Source organism: Vipera berus, assembly GCF_964194415.1.
Source record: "Vipera berus genome assembly, chromosome: 9".
Lineage (NCBI taxonomy): Eukaryota > Metazoa > Chordata > Lepidosauria > Squamata > Viperidae > Vipera > Vipera berus.
This window is the reverse complement of record NC_138212.1, coordinates 21747382-21766070: the sequence shown is the minus strand read 5'-3', so window position 1 is coordinate 21766070 and position 18689 is coordinate 21747382. Positions and strand designations below refer to the sequence as shown.

Here is an 18689-nt window from a genome sequence, read left to right as displayed (position 1 = left end):
TATCAGGTCCTTCCCAAAGATTTAGGCTAGTTAAGGACATATTGTAATACATAGACTATTCCAAGTAATGCAATATTTTGTAATTAATGACCTGTCCATTCCTATTGTGTCCAAATGCTTTTCTAGATTTTTTGTTGTTATGTTTGGTCATACTGTCTGCCAAGTGTTTAGCTTGGATTTGGGATTTTTATACATCTATTCAAGTTCTTCACAAGGACCTGGGATAGGCAGCTGTTCTTTGATGACATTACTGTTGTTGTTATTACTAGCATTAGACAAAATTGATGCAACTCAAAAAATTGTGGTCATACTACAATTTTAATATACTAGTGAATTATGCTAGAAAGAAGCAGATTTAGAAGTGAACACCATGTGATGTTAAAAAGAATTTAATAATACAGCAGTAACATTGGAACATTTGAAGCTTTATTATCTTAACTTAATATTTAAAAGGTCTCATTACCCCATATTACTCATTATTTCATATTGCTAATATGATGGGTAGTTACTGGGGGAAGAATAGTTGGCATAAAATCATCTAGTGAGATAATTACAACTACTTCTAATCCTAGCTCTGACTCTTAACTATCAAGCAACATTCCAGAAACTCTTCACTCTAGCTAGTATATATTTAAAGAGAAACGTATCCATTAGTGCAGGGGTGTCAAACTCAATTTCATTGAGGGCCGCATCAGCATTGCAGTTGCCCTCAGGGGGCCGGGTGGGTGTGGCCTACTGGGTGGGCGTGGCTAGAGTGCATACAGCCTACTGGGTGGGCGTGGCCAGCTCTACATGGTTCGCATCAAGGGTGCCTATGGGGGCCTGGGCAGGAGTGGGACAGATCTGAGGGTCTCTGGCAAAAGGAGGGTCTCTGGGCCAGGGCCAAGGCAGTGGGGGCCGTTCCCTCACTGTTTCCAGGGTGGCTTCGCGGGCTGCATGAAACCACTTTGCGGGCCGGATCCGGCCCCCGGGCCTTGTGTTTGACATGTCTGCATTAGTGGAACAGATTCCATATCTGTTTGCAATAGCATAACTAGCTAATCAATTAGGTTACAAGATCTTCCACAATTGGAGGTGATGCAGGAAGAAAGCATAGACATGAGAATTGTCTTGCCATTTTATGCAAAGGGTTAGAGTTAGAGTTAGGATGAGAACTATGAGATAAGGCAAATGATTCTACAAGTTTGATTGGAACTAGGATTTATTGATACAGGCTATTGTTTCAGAATCTTGAAAGTCTGGCTGCATTTTCCTTCCCTCCCTCTTACACTCATAGCCATTTTTATGTTGCACATCTTCATACAATGTGAAAATGTATAGCCATGGCCATAGAGAGTAAGGTGTAACATTAGGATTGTGGAAACCATCTTCCACCATGGAAGTACACAGGGGGGTTTTGGGCCAATTATTCTGTGTCAGCCCAATCCATATTACCATTATTGTGACTAAAACCTGGAAAGAGAGAATAATATTTATGCAACTTGAGCTTTTAGAATAGATTTCTAAAATGAGTTAGGGAAATAGAAATCTAACAAATATATAAATATGTTGCTGTAGCATAGAGGAACTGACAGTATACATCTAAATCTGGACATCCATTTAAAGTTCATTTTTTTTTGTAAACTGTTGTATGTCATCCAGCAGAATATTAGCATATTCAACAGTTTGAGTGCCTAAATTTGGGTTTCGGATCCTAAATTGTTATTCTCAAAGGAAATAACTGAATTAAAGAAGTATATAATGCTTCATAATAGAAACAAAATGTTTCTTTAAATGTCTGGGTGGATGGTGAAATTATATTAACAAGGAAATTTAAAAGTGTGGTTTATAGTAAACAAATAGATCCAGAAAGAAGTGTACAATTATACAAGTCTGTTTAGACTTGGATAAGTTCATTTCTGATTAGCACTTAACTGGGAGGAAATTATTTGTGACAGAAAAAATGAATGCAATGTATTCAGATGTATTAAACTAAAGAATCGATTGTTTAGTTGTTTATTTAAATGTGCTGGGAGATATTTGTGTGAGTTTGGTAGTTTTCTTTCTCCTTCAGTATGCCAGATTTCATTTGAAACTTTATGCTGTATAAAATCTTCTTGGATGAGAAACGAAAGGAAGTCCAGTTGCCTTTTGGAAAAGCACCTTTGGGACAACCATGACCTAGATCAGGGGTCCCAACCCCCAGTCCGTGGAGCAGCACCGGGCTGTGGCATGCCAGCAACTGGTTCGCACAAACAAGCAAAGTTGCATCTGTGGGATGCAGCAGCACACAAAACCTCGCGCACTCTGATCTGCAGAAAAACCTTTCTCCCCGGAACCGGTCCCTGGTGCCCAAAGGGTTGGGGACCTCTGACCTAGATGATTGAGAATCTCCATAGATACACCGTATAAATGTTAACTCTCCTATCCTTTAATTCTCAGTCTGGACCATGGCCAGATTTCTCCTCAACGTATAGTATATGGATTATGCTCTCTTTAGTTGTTATGCTCTTTCATGTTCTATATAAAACAGATTATATCTTATCACATGCTAACAACTATCATTATTTCAAGTGTCTGCAGTTTAAATTTCCACTAGAAATGCCAAATTTTGAGCATTTGTAGGAGCCTGTCCATTGCATCAACAGGTATTGTCTTGCTGCAATATCAGGGTTCATTTTCTAAAGCATGCTATACATTTTAGCTAGGTCAAGAAAGCAGCTGTTTAAATGCAAAATTTTACATTTGCTTTTAGCAGTTGGTGAATTTTGATATTTTTCTAAACACGTGGATTTTTGTCTCTGCCGTTTCTTATTATTTACAGGCCTTGGGAAAAATGCATGATTTGAAGGAATGTAATATGTTTTGTCATAGGAAGTAAAGTGCCTTAGTAACATCCAGGTGAGAACTGTATTTAACTCAGAGGATTGTTGGATCTCTCTAGGGACCTTTGTGATGACTGTCACTGCTATTGATGCTGATGACCCCAATGTTTGGAACGGAATACTGAGATACAGTATCATATTTCAAGCCCCAACCATACCTTCTCCAAATATGTTTACAATCAACAGCGAAACAGGTGACATTATCACAATTGCTGCTGGACTTGACAGAGAGGTGAGATTGGACTGGCATCACATATTTTAAATTTGTTTGCCTTAGATGAGTGGCTGATTCTGAATCTTTAGTAGGAGGTTAAAAAGAAACTACTCAGATTCTTCTGTCTGCCTGCCTCTCTCTCTCTCTCAATATAGATATTTTAAATGTTCATTTAGTTTCTTTCTGGCTCCTGCTCTTATTTTAGATATTCCAAAAAAAGGGCATTAAAAATAATCAGGTAACATAGTGGGCTTCAGTCCCTTTTCGACCCTATGATCTTCCAGAATTTCTCAGAATCATGCACTAACTTTACGTAGTAAAGTGCCTAAAATACAGGTCTCCCTTTTGTGTGTATGTGAGGAAAATATTGTATTATGTATTTTTATTGAAGAAACCACCATTGTACAGCTTAATCAAAAAAAAACCCACCCACCCCCTAAAGGGAGCAGGACTATCACTAAATTGATAAAAAATACTTCCATCCATAAATCATAAGGGATCATAAATACGATCATCCCTTTCTCTCTGAGATATGAAAAATAATCATCAGGAAAGAAAAATGTGTGTCTCATTACTGTCATTCATTCATTCATTCAATTTATATACCGTAGCTGCCTGTCTCAATCCAGTGACTCTAGGCAGCGAATACTTATCGAAGCAATTAAAACAGTTAAAACACAATACAAAAAAGAAATTAAATACAAATAACAGCCAGAAATATTATAGTCTGCTGATGTCAACATAACTAGGAAACCGAGCCCTTCCTTCACTTGTTTACAACCCAATAGCTGGGCACGGAGCCTGGTCTGAAAGGACAACAGGTTCAGGGCCATCTTCATTCTTAAATTAAAAATTGGGGAAAATAATATTTCTTTTCTGACACTATACCAGGGGTAGGCAACCTCGGCTCTTTTATGACTCATGGACTTCAACTCCCAGAATTCCTCAGTCAGCATAGCTGACAGGAATTCTGGGAGTTGAAGTCCATGAGTCATAAAAGAGCCGAGGTTGCCTACCCCTGCACTATACAGTGTCAGTTACATTACCAAGAAGTTTCAAATAAGCACATCATAACATTCATTGAAGATGGTAGAGGACAGGAAGGCCTGGAGGAACATTGTCCATAGGGTCGCGATGGGTCGGACACGACTTCGCAACTAACAACAACAAAACATTCATTAGTTATTTTCAAAGGAAGACCATGCCTTTTCTTAGGAAGAAGCAGTCCCTCTTCCTGCCTTTAGCTTACCGGTAATTCTAACTCTGCTTTCAGAAGAGGCTTTCTCACCTCCCAAAGTACCCAAAGCCAAAGAGAAGTTTGCTGTGCTGTTGACAAAAAAAGAGTCACATGGTTTGGGTTTCTCTTTGACGGAGTAGTTTCCGTTATCCTTGCCTGTTTCTGGTTGGAATAGTGATGTGGAAAAGTTGTGGCCACCCTCATCCTCCACAAATCCTTGATATTTTGAGTCATTTGCCAAGAATGTGCTCTCCTGTGCTTAGATCTCATGTACCTTTTTTAAAAAAAAATGTTAACAAAGCCTTTAGTTTTGACTACTGCGTAGCATTTGTGTTTTACAATGATACTCTATATTTTCAAAAAGTGCTCCTCAATGGATTCTTGCTTGCTGTTAAAAAAGGCTAGTCTTGGATGTAGTTCTGTCCCCTTAGAACAGACATGTCAAACTCGGAGCTTTTTCCCCATTGCCGGCAATGGGGTGGGCATGGTTTCCTGGTGATGCATCTGGCCTGCGGGCCGGCCGTTTGACACCCCTGCCTTAGAAGCTATTAAATAAAACAAAACAAAAAATATATCCTGGAATTTAGTATTGTTCAACATGTATTCGATTATTGCAGGGGTGTCAAACTCAATTTCATTGAGGGCCGCATCAGCATTGCGGTTACCCTCATGAGGCCGGGTGGGCGTGGCCTACTGGGTGGGCATGGCTAGAGTGCGTACAGCCTACTGGATGGGCGTGGCCAGCTCTACATCGTTCGCATCAAGGGTGCCTATGGGGGCCTGGGCAGGAGTGGGACAGATCTGAGGGTCTCTGGCAGAAGGAGGGTCTCTGGGCCAGGGCCAAGGCAGTGGGGGCCGTTCCCTCACTGTTTCCAGGATGGCTTCGCGGGCCACATGAAACCACTTTGTGGGCCGGATCCGGCCCCCGGGCCTTGTGTTTGACATGTCTGGATTATTGCAAATCCAGAACTTAGTTTATGTGACATTAATAGGAATGAGTAATGTGACTCTTGGTGTCGTTTTGTGCCGTATGGTTTTTTCCCCCTCCAGAAAATACAAAAGTATACATTAATAATTCAAGCTACCGACATGGAAGGAAATAGAGAAAATGGTCTTTCAAATACAGCAACTGCTGTCATCACAGTGACAGATATTAATGACAATGCCCCAGAGTTCACTACCAAGATTGTAAGTATGCAGGAAAAAAAGGGGTGGTGGTGGTGGTAGAATGTGAATAGTCCTTGCTTGCTTGCTTAGTAGACTAAATGCATTGAATATGTTTTTGGACATATGAGAACTCTCTCTACGTGGACAAAGCCAAGCTGTGTGAGCCAGTCAGTGGATTTGTTGACCTGGAATTAGGAGACAGCATAGGTCTAGGAAGTATCAATTGTGAATGTGTGCAGATGGCCCTGCTGTCTTTGGGCACTTGCAGAGTCATGGATGCAGTGTCATAAAAGGACAGCAAGGAAAATACCCAATATCCTAACCCAGTGATGGCCAAACTGCAACTCCAAACCCACTTACGTATTGTCAGGTGCCGGGTGGGCATGGCCCATTGCATGGGTGTGGCTAATTGCATGGGTGTGGCCCATTGGTGGGCATGACTGGGGTGGTAACAGCAGACTGGGTGGGACTAAAAAGTTCAATCAATCAGTTCCAATTTTGCGAGATCTTTTTTTTCCCCACCAGAAGTTGAAATTGATTGAACCTTTTTTTTTGCACACGGAGGCAGAGGCCTAAAGCAAAAAGGTTTTATAAAACCCAGCTGAAGGCCTAGGACTGGGGTGACGGTGCATGTGCCCACAGAGAGGGCTCTGCATGCCACCTGTGGCACGCATGCCATAGGTTCACCACCACGGTCCTAACCCACCCGGGAATGTATGATGTCTTTAGGAAATACCCCAAAGGGAACATTTTTAGCTACTTCTGCTTTCTCCCTTCTTATCTAGAGTGTGCCAGACTTACTGGGTGAAATCTTTATCTTATGTGTGTCAGCTTTGCTGGGTGGATTGCTTATGTAATCAGAAAGAATAAATACAAGGATTTTTTTTTTTGTCATTCAGGGCTTCTCTCTTTTAGAGGAGCCCGTCTTTGTTCAGCTGAATAAAAACAGAAAGCTTAAAGGCAACTTCTGGTTTCCTGTATTTTTTTTATCAAGCAAAACCTCAGAACCTGCACACCATTTTCCTGTGATTTTAATAAGACAATATTAACCACTATTATGCTATAATTTTTTTGAATATCATACATTGTAACTTAAGACACAGAAGTAAAAAAAATAATAACTAAATATGTGCCAGGTAAGCACTCATATTTGGCTATCATTTCTTTATTTTTTGCTCTGGAGAAAAGCAATCCTGAATGAAAACGATAATAATTTAGGAACATAAATGATTTTCATTGTTTCCACAGAGAAACAACTGGATGATGATTCTTCAGGGCTACTAAGCTGACATCTTGTACATAAGTATGTGTGCTTTATATTTTCAGTTCTATGGTGAAGTTCCTGAAAACAGAGTGGATGTTATAGTAGCTAATTTAACTGTGAGAGACAAAGATCAGCCTCTTACTCCTGCTGGGAATGCAGTCTACAGAATCACGAATGGCAATCCCACCAGCCAGTTTACTATTCTTACTGATCCAAAGAGCAATGAAGGGTTGGTGACTGTTGTGAAGGTATGTGATAGAGTTTGTCAAGTTAAGCATGAACAGAAACGGCGTTGACTATTCAACTAGCTCCTGTTGTTAAATCAGAAAGGCAAAATAGATTTCTAAAAATATAGGTATTTTTTTAATTGGCCCCATTTATCTTTTGAAAGCTTCCCTGTGTATATTTGTGGTGCTAGTCTAGATGGTTTGTTTTTTTTAAAAGAATCTTGTAAAATTGTTTAAAGGAACTTACTCCACAGTATATCAAAATCAGTGTAGAAGGTTCTGTAGAAGTGATTTTAAAAATGGAAATACTAAGTAGTTTAAATAATTTGTTCTTGGATCTTCTTTGTTCTTTCCCAAATAGATTAAGTGACATTTTCAAACTAAAAACATATTTAACATGTTTGTACTATGGAACATTTAAATATTTGCAATTTTGTTTACTTCGGCAGTGTAATTCAGAAAGCTATTTTAGTACACATGTTTCCCTGAAAGTAAGACCCTGTCTTACTTTCTTTGGGGCTCTGAAATAAGTAGAAGATTTTACTTTTGGGGAGGGCTTAATTTTTGCCAGTATCAGCACCAGTAGGCCGCGAGCGTGCGGGGGTGGGGTGGGGCCTGTGCATGGGGTGGAGAAGCAATGTGGCGGCAAGAGCGTGATGGCGGAGCAGGTACGGTAATGGTGTGGCCTTGGTGGGCAGAAGAAAGGGCGCTGAGCCTGGTGCTGGGCGAGTTGGCCCAGATCTTCCGTGTGACTGCTGGAGTGCCCCCCCCACACCGCTGGCCTGCCACGGCCCTTCGCCAGCAGCCGCTGGTGGAACCAGCTACTGCCATCCCCACCCTCTCCGTCCCTTTGAACCCCCTACAGCTTCCAGATGCTCTTCAGAAGCAGCTGCATGTAAAGCACATTGCAGGAACCCATTTGGGAATTGAGTAAGGTGGGCATGATTGTATGCAGAATCCTTGCTCCAGGAAAGGATGCAACCTATTTCTTGAACAGAGGAACCCTCAAATTGTGCATTGGTTCTGTTTGAAGTAGTGCAGCCTAATCTGGATTAAGAGATAGAGAGTCCCAAGAACCAGAGCCACTTGGTCTTGCTAGGATTGAGTTGACGCCTGTTCTTCCCGATTCAAACCTTGAGAAACACATCTGCTGCATCACTTGATTGGCTGGTGGAAGCAGATAATGTGACATAAATCACCCCATGTTGTTGGATGTCCTCATTCACCAGCTACAGATGTTAGTCTCTCATGGTAGGCTAGAGTTCCAAATAACATCGTTTTAAAAACCTTCGATTAGATCGTGACATTTAATTTATAAGAAGTTAAAATGGGCAGAATATCCATACCCAGAACAGTAGGTAGGTTTGATGTAGGTTTTTAATCTATTTATTGCTTTACGATTCCAACTTGACTATATTTTGCAGTTGCTAAAGTTAAATGCATTATGTGTAGCCAATAATGCTACTGAAGATCAAACTATATGAGCAAGCAGCAGATCAATTTTTTTGCCCCCTAATGAATATAAACCTGCATATAGAAACATAGTTTAAGAGAAAAGTAGTGATGACATGGAGAATTGGATCTATTATCTCCTCAATATAAAATACCCGTATTCTCTTTCTTCCTGGCTTTTCCCCCTATCAAGATTGCAATTGAAATGAAAATAGAGCTTAAGACATGGGGTTCAAAGTGGTCTCATGATGCCTCATTATCTTTTTAAAATCAGTTTTATCAATTTAAATCTGGTGTGCCATACCTACATTTAAACAAATAATACATTTATGATTATTGCCACATTACAAATATTCAGTACCTTAGCTGGAAGTTTTTACATTCATTAATTTAGTTTGCAGTTTTATAGATCCCACCCTGAAGCTGAAAACAGCATGCATACACAAGGCTACAACTATATTTGTCCTGTTGATATAATTTATCTTTATCTGTAAATGATAGCAAATGAAATGAACTTTTACAATCCTTTATGTTGTTGTTCTTCGTGACATGTAACTGTTGTTCAATCCAACTTTCTAGTTTGGTAAATTAAAAATAACAGATATTATAGGTATTTCAACGGCTTTCAGTACATATGCTTCACTTCCCTGCATGAAATAGCCCCAAGCACTCAAAGAGAAACCAAATTTTCAGTACTGTAGTAGGTTCCTTATATTTTCTGAGAGAGTATAAGAGTCACTTTCCTTATTTCTAGATTATTTTATTGTCTTTTTAAAAAGAATCACAGTTTTCCATAAGAAGTACATGGTGATGTACTTTATATTCATGCATAAATGACCCAACAAGATTACAAACTAAAATGATCTGAAATGGAAAACAAAACAAAAAAGCTAAAATTAAACTAAATCTCTATGAAGAAGACAAAATGAGAGGATCACGAATGTAATCTATTTGAAGCGACTCAGATCTCACCTGGGGGGAGAGGTCAGGATGTTTCAGATGGCGGGGGCCATGGTAGAAAAGGCTGTTCTGGATCCCACCAGCTGAATTTCCTTGACCAACCATGGCAGTTTACCTCTTCTTATGTATATGTTTTACAGCTGCATAGAATGTCTACTGATTTACTGAGCCATACTGATTTTTCAGAATGAAATATACAAAGTATCCTTATTTTAAACTGACTAGACAAATAATCATTAGGGTGTTGTCTTCGTTTATAATGCATTTATAATGTTATTACTTGTAAAGTCAGTTTTCAAACAGCCTACACAGAGGCTTAAAAAACAACTGAAATATTTATAGCCCAATTGTATTAAATGAGACCCAATGGAATATTTAATAATTTAATTTAATAATTTAATTTGTATACCGCCCTTCTCCCGGAGGACTCAGGGCGGTGAACAGGGCAATACACAATAAAAATAGAATACAAAAATTAAAAAGCCATTAAACATTATGCCCATAAAATTAATACATATTAAAATTAAAACTATTTATAAAAACCCAACCCCATCCCGTCAGACCAGGCCAGCTTGTTCGAAAAAGAAAGTTTTGAGATCGCGCCGGAAGGAGCGAAGGTCGGAAGGAGCGAAGGTCGGGGGCCATCCGGAGCTCAACCGGTAAGCGGTTCCAGAGGTCTGGCACACCCACAGAGAACGCTCTCCCCCTGGGTGTCACCAATCGGCATTCTTTGATCGGCGGCAATGGAGGCACAGTTAGGTTTTTGTGCTGTAGATCAAAAACTACTCTTCAAAATAAAAATGAAATAGTCTGATTAAACTTGGGTCTGCACTATGCATGGAATTTCTTTACATTAAAAATGGATGCTGTAATGTATTGGTCTTGCTTTGTAAAGGGAATACCACATGGTAATTGCTGGCAGGCTGTCTGAGCAGGGAAGCTAGCTAACGGCTCCCAGCTCCTCAGACAACCCATCTCCAGCGCTGCTATTGGTTGCCCCTAGGGCGGCAATAGGTTGCTTCAAACCTATTGGCCGCCACCTAGGGGCCAGGGTATAAATTGCTGCATCTGCAGCCCTGTTCTCTAGTTCAGTGTTTTTCAACCTTTTTTGGGCAAAGGCACACTTGTTTCATGAAAAAAATCACGAGGCACTCCACCATTAGAAAATGTTAAAAAATTTAACTCTGTGCCTATATTGACTATATATAAAGTAATTCTCTTGAATAGGAATCAAATAAACACAAAGAAAGTATTTTATAATTACTTTTCAATTTTTCCCACGGCACACCAGGCAACATCTCGCGGCACACTAGTGTGCCGCGGAACAGTGGTTGAAAAACACTGCTCTAGTTCAGATCCTGCAGGCAATAAACCATGATCTTTGCTGAACTCACTCGCCTTGTCTTCATTCTTGCGCAACGAACCCAGTACACAACAGATGCTACCAGAGATCTGTTTGATGCAAGAGGTTTTGGAAGAGCCAGTCATAATAACTCCAAAGCAGGAGTCCCCAACCCCTGGTCCGTGGCCTATACGTGGCCTGTTAGGAACCGGGCCGTACAAGCAAATGAAGCTTTATCTGTGCATGCACAGGAACTAGGTAGCATGTGAAACCATTCCTCCCTCGATCTGTGAAAAAATTGTTTTCCATGGAACCGGTCTCTGGTGCCCCAAAGGTTGGGGGTTGCTGTTCTAAAGGATAAGAAGCAACTGGAAAATGAGGAGGCTGTTATTATTCAATGGTAAGCATAAGGCTGTTACATCTAGCTTGGTCCTTTCAATTGCAGATCTCTAGAATCTTCAAGAATCTTTAATAAGTGTTTCTTATGATATTACAAGAAATATTTCTATTTCAGCATCTCTGATATGTTGATAGATAGTCTTTATTTTTTTTAAATGTAACCTATGACTAAAATAACGTACATCTCACTTTGCTTTTGCCAGCCTATTGATTTTGAGAGCAACAGAAAGTTTGTACTGACCATAGCTGCAGAAAACCAAGTGCCCTTGGCCAAGGGAACAGCCACTGTGTCCATTACGGTTATTGATGTGAATGAAAGCCCAACTTTTGTCCCAACCACAAAGCTTATAAGGGAGGTGGAAGGGACTCTGCCTGGGGCTGCTTTAACATCATTCACAGCACAGGATCCAGATCTTTACATGCAACAGGTTACTCTAAGGTAACACATACCTGCCTTCTCCATCTGGCTTGTTTGTTTATGTTTCACATTTTTGAACCACCCATCTCCCTCAGAGAGGGTCTCTGGGAGATATACAATAAAATGTTAAAATATAAAAAATGATAAATGATTAAGCACTACTTCTTAAATGCTACTTGCTTAGGATTGAATTAAGGATGATGAAGCACTTTCTACTCTGCAAGTAATTTAATAAGACTATAGCAAGTTATGCACTTTTTAATCATTGGGGCTTACTTTTCAACGGTGATTTAATTTGTATTTCAAATGGTTATATAAGATTTACTTGGCAATGCTTTCAAACATACTGTAGAGATTTAAGTCATTGTATATGTCTAGGGATATTGGGAAGTGTTATGTAGACTGTAGTTATGTGTGTTATGTGTTAATATATAGCAAATATATAAATATAATCAATAATACAAATCTATTTATGATTTAAATAGCTTATCCAGCTAGTGTCATGTACAATTTGTGTGCATCTTCCTGCTGATGATTTATTTGACCAAATGCATCTGACGTTAATATTGCATTTCATATTAAATTTTTGCAGATATTCAAAACTCTCAGATCCCGCCAATTGGTTGAAGATTGATCCAATTAATGGTCAGATAACAACAACTAGTATTCTGGACAGAGAATCAACACATGTGAAAAATAATATGTATAATGCTACTTTCCTTGCCGTTGACAATGGTATGTGTTTAATTTTAAAGGCCTGTCAACTGAACCTTTGAGTGCCACAGATATCATTAGCAAAGCAGGGATATGAAACACTGATCTAAATGACTGGTGTTATAATAAAGTGTAAGAGAAATTCTCTGGGTTGTAGGTATTGTTATAGAGCAGACATGTCAAACACAAGGCCCGGGGGCCGGATCCGGCCCGCAAAGTGGTCTCATGTGGCCCGCGAAACCATCCTGGAAACAGTGAGGGAAGGGCCCCCACTGCCTTGGCCCTGGCCCAGAGACCCTCCTTCAGCCAGAGACCCTCAGATCTGTCCCACTCCTGCCCTGGCCCCCATAGGCACCCTTGATGTGAACGAACGTTGTAGAGCTGGCCATGCCCACCCAGTAGGCCATACGCGCACTACCCACGCCCACCCAGTAGGCCACGCCCACCCTGGCCACGCCCACCCGGCCCCCTGAGGGCAACCGCAATGCTGATGCGGCCCTCGGTGAAATTGAGTTTGACACCCCTGTGAGAAACCTCCCCTGTATTTGCCAAGGAAGGAATTGCTGCTCCAGGATTCAGTTCCTCTTCTTTCCATTTCAGTTCTCAGAATATGAACTTCAAACAGAAGCACTTAGAAAGTTTTGTAACTTGTTTACAAATGGTGTAAACAGCCTAATTCTCTCCTGCCCCACTCCCAAAGCATCATTTCCCTGTGTAACATCTTCCTATAGAAATTTGAGTTTGTTTCTGACCACCTTTGCCATTGTCTATATCTCCAGTTTTTATATTGCTTATCTAGGAGTGTATCATTTCTTTTGTTAATATCCATCATAACTTTATGCTTAACAACAAGGAGCTGCAGTTCAGGAAACCTTATTCAGTTTAGTTTTACCTCAAGAGACTTTAGGGATATTGGAACAACTATCAAATTGCCATGAGGCTTTTTTTTTGTATTTGAGAAAAGTTTAGGTCTGAAAGAGAAAAAATTCTTGACACTAAGATGAAACACTAAGAACGAAGGATTCTTAAATGCTGTATGCTATCCAGGGATGATGGGATCCTTAAAAAGAGCTGGGCGGAGCTCTCTCTGAGGGAGGTGAAACAAGTAAGATGTCTGCTATGCCTCTGAAATCAAAGCTTCGTCCTTTGGATGGACATAAAATGCTGTATGCCCATTCCAAAAAGCTACTCTGGGCCTTAGAGCCCAATGCAGTGATAGCCCTGTGCTTTCATATCAGTCACACATTTTAGACATTTCTTCAAAAAATTTCCAGTTTCTCCATTTTGTTCTTTACCCACATAAATCTTGCTAGTTTCAGATGAAACAAAACCTCAGTTTACAATTTAATAGCTGTTTATGAAGATTCTTAATCATCCAGGTCATGGTAGTTACGAAGGGAGCTTTATGGATTGATATGAGGGGTCCTTGGTACTCTCTGAGCTTTCTTGTTTTTTTGCAGACATTTCATGACCCAAACTAGATAACATCATCAGTGCTAATAACGAGTGCAGTTTTTTGTCAGTTTATATTCTAATGGCTTGCCTGTCAAGGTTAGTAGGGATGGTCCTAGACTAGAGATTCTTTGGTTGGGCTGTTTGCTATTGGCTTCTTGGGCAGTTTCTTGATTGGGGTATTGTTTATTTGATTGTTGGTCTAATGTTGGACTTAATCTATGCTGATCTGAGTGCTAATGGCTGATTTTTGTTCCTTTTTGGGCCAAGTGATAGCATCTTTTGCATAGTCTATAGATGTTGTTAATGTCTATGTGTCTGTTGATGGCTGACTTGTCACTAGAAATTCCCTGGAGTTTTTGGACTTGGCTTGGTCTAGGATGGTCACATTTTCCCAATTGAAGTTACAGTTAAATCTGTCTTTATGTTGTGAAATTAAAGACTTTTCATCTTCTGACTGTTAGTTGGTGTTCATGGATGCATCTTCTGACTGTTTGTCCTACTTAGTGGCTGTTGTCAGAAGAGCAAGAGACAGAACTTCGTATCTCCCTCAACACCCAAAGTGGTAAAAGAGAAAGTAATCAGAAAAAGATATTATTTAATTTGTACTTTTCTCCATTAGTATGTTCTTATATGTTTAGTAAGTATCACAATCCATTTTTAATAGGAAGTATGCTTAATTTATTTTCTTGTATCATGTTTCTGTCCTTAAAGGAATGCCACAAATGAGTGGAACTGGTACTCTTCAGATCTACCTGTTAGACATCAATGATAATGCTCCCCAATTGGAGTCTCAAGAAGCCACAACATGTGAAACACTACAGCATAGTGCAACAAATATCACAGCAATAGATGATGATATTGATCCAAATACCAGACCATTTGTGTTCGAATTGCCAAATTCCCCTCCCAGGATTAAGAAAAATTGGAACATTATTCCCATTAGTGGTAATATGCATTCCTTTTTATAACATATTATGTGTTTTGTACCTAATAGTAGTCCCTATTAATTTTATTTCTAATATTTTAAAGTGATTGTGATAATAGAACATTCAGTTGAATTAAATGCAGTACTAGGACTTGAGTTTGTTTTTTTCCACCTCAGAAATGTGTTCATGGCATCAGAAGATCTGATTCTAAGAGCTGTAACCAGCTTTTCATATGCTTTAGGAGAAAATGGATGAAAACTCACCAGTAACTAACCTACCCATTTTAGGAAGGGATTCTAAAGCAGGCACTTTCTGGTTACTTCAGGTGATACAGTCTATACTTTCTTTTCTTTCCTCAGGTGACCGTGCCCAACTGGTTTTACAGATCAGGTTCCTTGAGGCTGGAATGTATGATGTTCCAATAATAATAACAGATTCTGGAAATCCTCCTAGGTCTAGCACTTCCATTCTGAAGGTGGAGGTTTGCCCCTGTGATGTAAATGGAGACTGTATAGATGCAGGTGGAACAAGACTGGGCTCGGGTGCCATCATAGCAATTCTCCTTTGCATCCTCGTACTACTTGGTATGTCCTCCAACTATTTTAGCAGTGATGGCATATGCCCTTACATGTGCTGATAATGTTACCACAGAGCAGAGTCTTTATAGGTAGATGGGCCACCAACAATTAAATCAGTTTAAGAATATGTAATGGGCAGTGTTCTTGCTAAAGCAGGGGTAGGCAACCTTGGTTCTTTTATGACTGGTGGACTTCAACTCCCAGAATTCCTGAGCCAGCCATGCTGAGGGGAAAGGGAGAGGTTTCCAAGCTGAGCCATGCTGGCTCAGGAATTCTGGGAGTTGAAGTCCACCAGTCATAAAAGAGCCAAGGTTGCCTACCCCTGGCCTAGGCCTAGGCCGCTTTATGACTGGTGGACTTCAACTCCCAGAATTCCTGAGCCAGCCATGCTGAGGGGAAAGGGAGAGGTTTCCATGCTGAGCCATGCTGGCTCAGGAATTCTGGGAGTTGAAGTCCACCAGTCATAAAAGAGCCAAGGTTGCCTACCCCTGTGCTAAAGCATATGACTTCTTTCGTAAGGACACATTCTGAAAAATTCCTCCTTTTTTCTTTTTCCTGTCCACTTTTTTTTCCCTCCGGCTTTCCGTTCTTTTGAATAGTTAGTTCAGGTCTTTGAGATTTTAGAGCAAGCATAGTAGATGGCTTTTGAACACCTTTGTGAAGGGGAGATTATATATATATCAAATTTATGTTTGAGGTGAGTTGTATTAAGCATTCATGACAGAACATTTCCCGAGAAGCACTAGAATTGGCCTGCCTGTTCAAGGTTTGCATGAGAGCTTCAGAAGTTACTCTGTTGCCTCTATGCTTGTGTGTACTATAGCCATTTGCAAGTGCACTAATTTATCTAATTATAATTTAGTATAGTTCACAGCTCTGAGAATAGTAGTTATCCAAAATCTCTGCTTTCCCCAGAGAGGCAAGCTTGCTCCTTTGAGGCTGCAAAAGCCAAAGAGCTTGGCTGCCTGACCTGGAAGGCCTAAATAGAACCGTCCCATTTGAAAGTACAAGTTGGCTACAATTCTCGTGCTATAATCCTAACCTTTCTTCTAATGAGTACAGGTAGTCCTCAACTTACAACCACAATTGACCCCAAAATTTCTGTTGCTAAGTGAGATATTTAATGAATTTTGCCCCATTTTACCACCTTTCTCACCACAGCTGTTAAGTGAATCATTGCAGTTGTTAAGTTAGTAACGCGGCTGTTAAATGAATCTGGCTTCCCCACTGACTTTTCTTGTCAATAGGTTGCAAAAGGCAATCACATGACCTCGGGGCACTGCAACCCTCATAAATATAAAAACGTTGCCGAGCGTCTGCATATTGATCATGTGATCATGGGGATGCTGCAACAGTTGTAAGTGTGAAAAACAGTTATCTTTTTCCAGTGCCGTTGTAACTTCAAATGGTCACTAAATAAACTGCTGTAAGTTGAGGACTACCTGTACTAGTAGTCAGAGCTCTTAGATTCTCATTCCTTAGACCAGACATGTCAAACACAAGGCCCGGGGGCCAGATCCAGCCCGCGAAGTGGTTTCATGTGGCCCGCGAAGCCATCCTGGGAAAAGTGAGGGAACGGCCCCCACTGCCTTGGCCCAGAGACCCTCCTTCTGCCAGAGACCCTCAGATCTGTCCCACTCCTGCCCAGGCCCCCATAGGCACCCTTGATGCGAACCATGTAGAGCTGGCCACGCCCACCCAGTAGGCCATACGCACTCTGGCCACGCCCACCCAGTAGGCCACGCCCACCCTGGCCATGCCCACCCGGCCCCCTGAGGGTAACCGCAATGCTGATGCGGCCCTCAATGAAATTGAGTTTGACACCCCTGCCTTAGACTATTTCCAGGCTAGCCGGTAAGCAGAGATGGCAAGTAGATGGTTGCCCTGTATATCTGCTCTTGCTCCTGAATTGATTCCTTGCATGCTGTGGCTTTTCTTCTGAAGGAATTCTAATCAGTGGATTATCCCCCTCCCCGGGCAGTTTCTTACAATTTTGTCTTTTATGTTATCTTTCTGATGGTTCATGTTCTGAATTCTCCAGCTCCTGTACATCCTATGTATATAGCGTAATGGAATGTACCAGCAAGGAATTTACTGCTTTCTTTTCCTTCAGATTGTTAAGAGGCAGCGGATAAATTCCAGAACAGAGAAGTACTGAATGTGTTCATTTCTTGTATTTTTAAAAATTACAATATAAGAAGAAAGCAATAAAGCTCTCCCTTTTTCCCGCACTTCATCTAGTTCTACTTCCATTGTTTGTGGTTTGGATGAAGCGCCATGATAAAGAACGCCAGGCCAAGAAGTTACCCAATGCTTCAAAAGGAGTTGTGACTGGCACTATTGTCAAATGCAATGAAGAAGGTGGTGGAGAAGATGATCAAGTAAGAAATGCTTTCATAATAAAATATTTGTACTTGTACTACACTAATACTGATACTATATATACTATACGATATACTATGCATTCTATGCTACATATATACTCTACTGTACTAATACTATACCAATATTAACCAATATTGCTATACTATAAAGTTAATATAGACCATAGAATATGTACTTTACTATATACTACACTAAATTGTATACTATACTATGCTACATAATATGCACTATATAGTCCATGCTTTATTCTATACTACGCTATACTATATACTCTGTTACATACTTTATACTCTATCAGGGGGTGTCAAACTGCCAGCCCGTGGGCTGAATGCATCATGTGGAAGCCACACCCACCCCATTGCCGGCAATGGCAAAACTGTCCCGATACGTTGAGTGACATCACATGATTTCATGAGTTTGACACGTCTGTTCTATATACAATACTATATATTGTACTGTATATTATACTATAAAAGGTAAAGGTAAAGGTTCCCCCGCACATGCGTGCTAGTCGTTTCCGACTCTAGGGGCCGGTGCTCATCTCCGTTTCAAAGCCAAAGAGCCAGCGTTTGTCCGAGGACGTCTCCGTGGTCATGTGGCCGGCATGACTAGACGCCAAAGGCGCACGGAACGCTGTTACCTTCCCACCGGAGTGGTCCCTATTTTTCTACTTGCATTTTTACGTGCTTTCGAACTGCTAGGTTGGCAGAAGCTGGGACGCGTAACAGGCACTCACTCTGTTATGCGGCACTCGGGATTCGACCCGCCAAACTGCTGACCTTCTGATCGACAAGCTCAGCGTCCTAACCCACTGAGCCACCGCATCCCTATATTATACTATGCTATATTATAAATTATACTGTGTATTACACTACACCATACACTACTATACTACATGCTAAGCACTATATACTATACACTATACTACACACTACAATACAGTATACTACCATAGTATGGTGTACTATACCATATAATTACTATACACTATATTATGCTGTATGCTGTATGCTGTGCTGTGCTACACTATGCTATACTATGCTGTGCTACACTACACTACACAATACTGACAGCCAGTTTGGTGTAG

At 40.6% G+C, this 18689-nt stretch overlaps 1 protein-coding gene across 1 annotated transcript in view; it reads left to right on the top strand.

The window, feature by feature from the left end:
• LOC308672172 (cadherin-2-like) overlaps positions 1-18689 on the top strand; it is a gene marked incomplete at both ends in the record, with an annotated part of 29521 nt that overhangs the window by 2996 nt on the left and 7836 nt on the right. The window contains 8 exon segments of the mRNA XM_081334863.1: positions 2924-3096; positions 5366-5503; positions 6809-6994; positions 11330-11565; positions 12137-12279; positions 14425-14658; positions 14999-15223; positions 17459-17598. Of these exon segments, the coding sequence (XP_081190989.1) occupies positions 2924-3096; positions 5366-5503; positions 6809-6994; positions 11330-11565; positions 12137-12279; positions 14425-14658; positions 14999-15223; positions 17459-17598 (1475 nt within the window).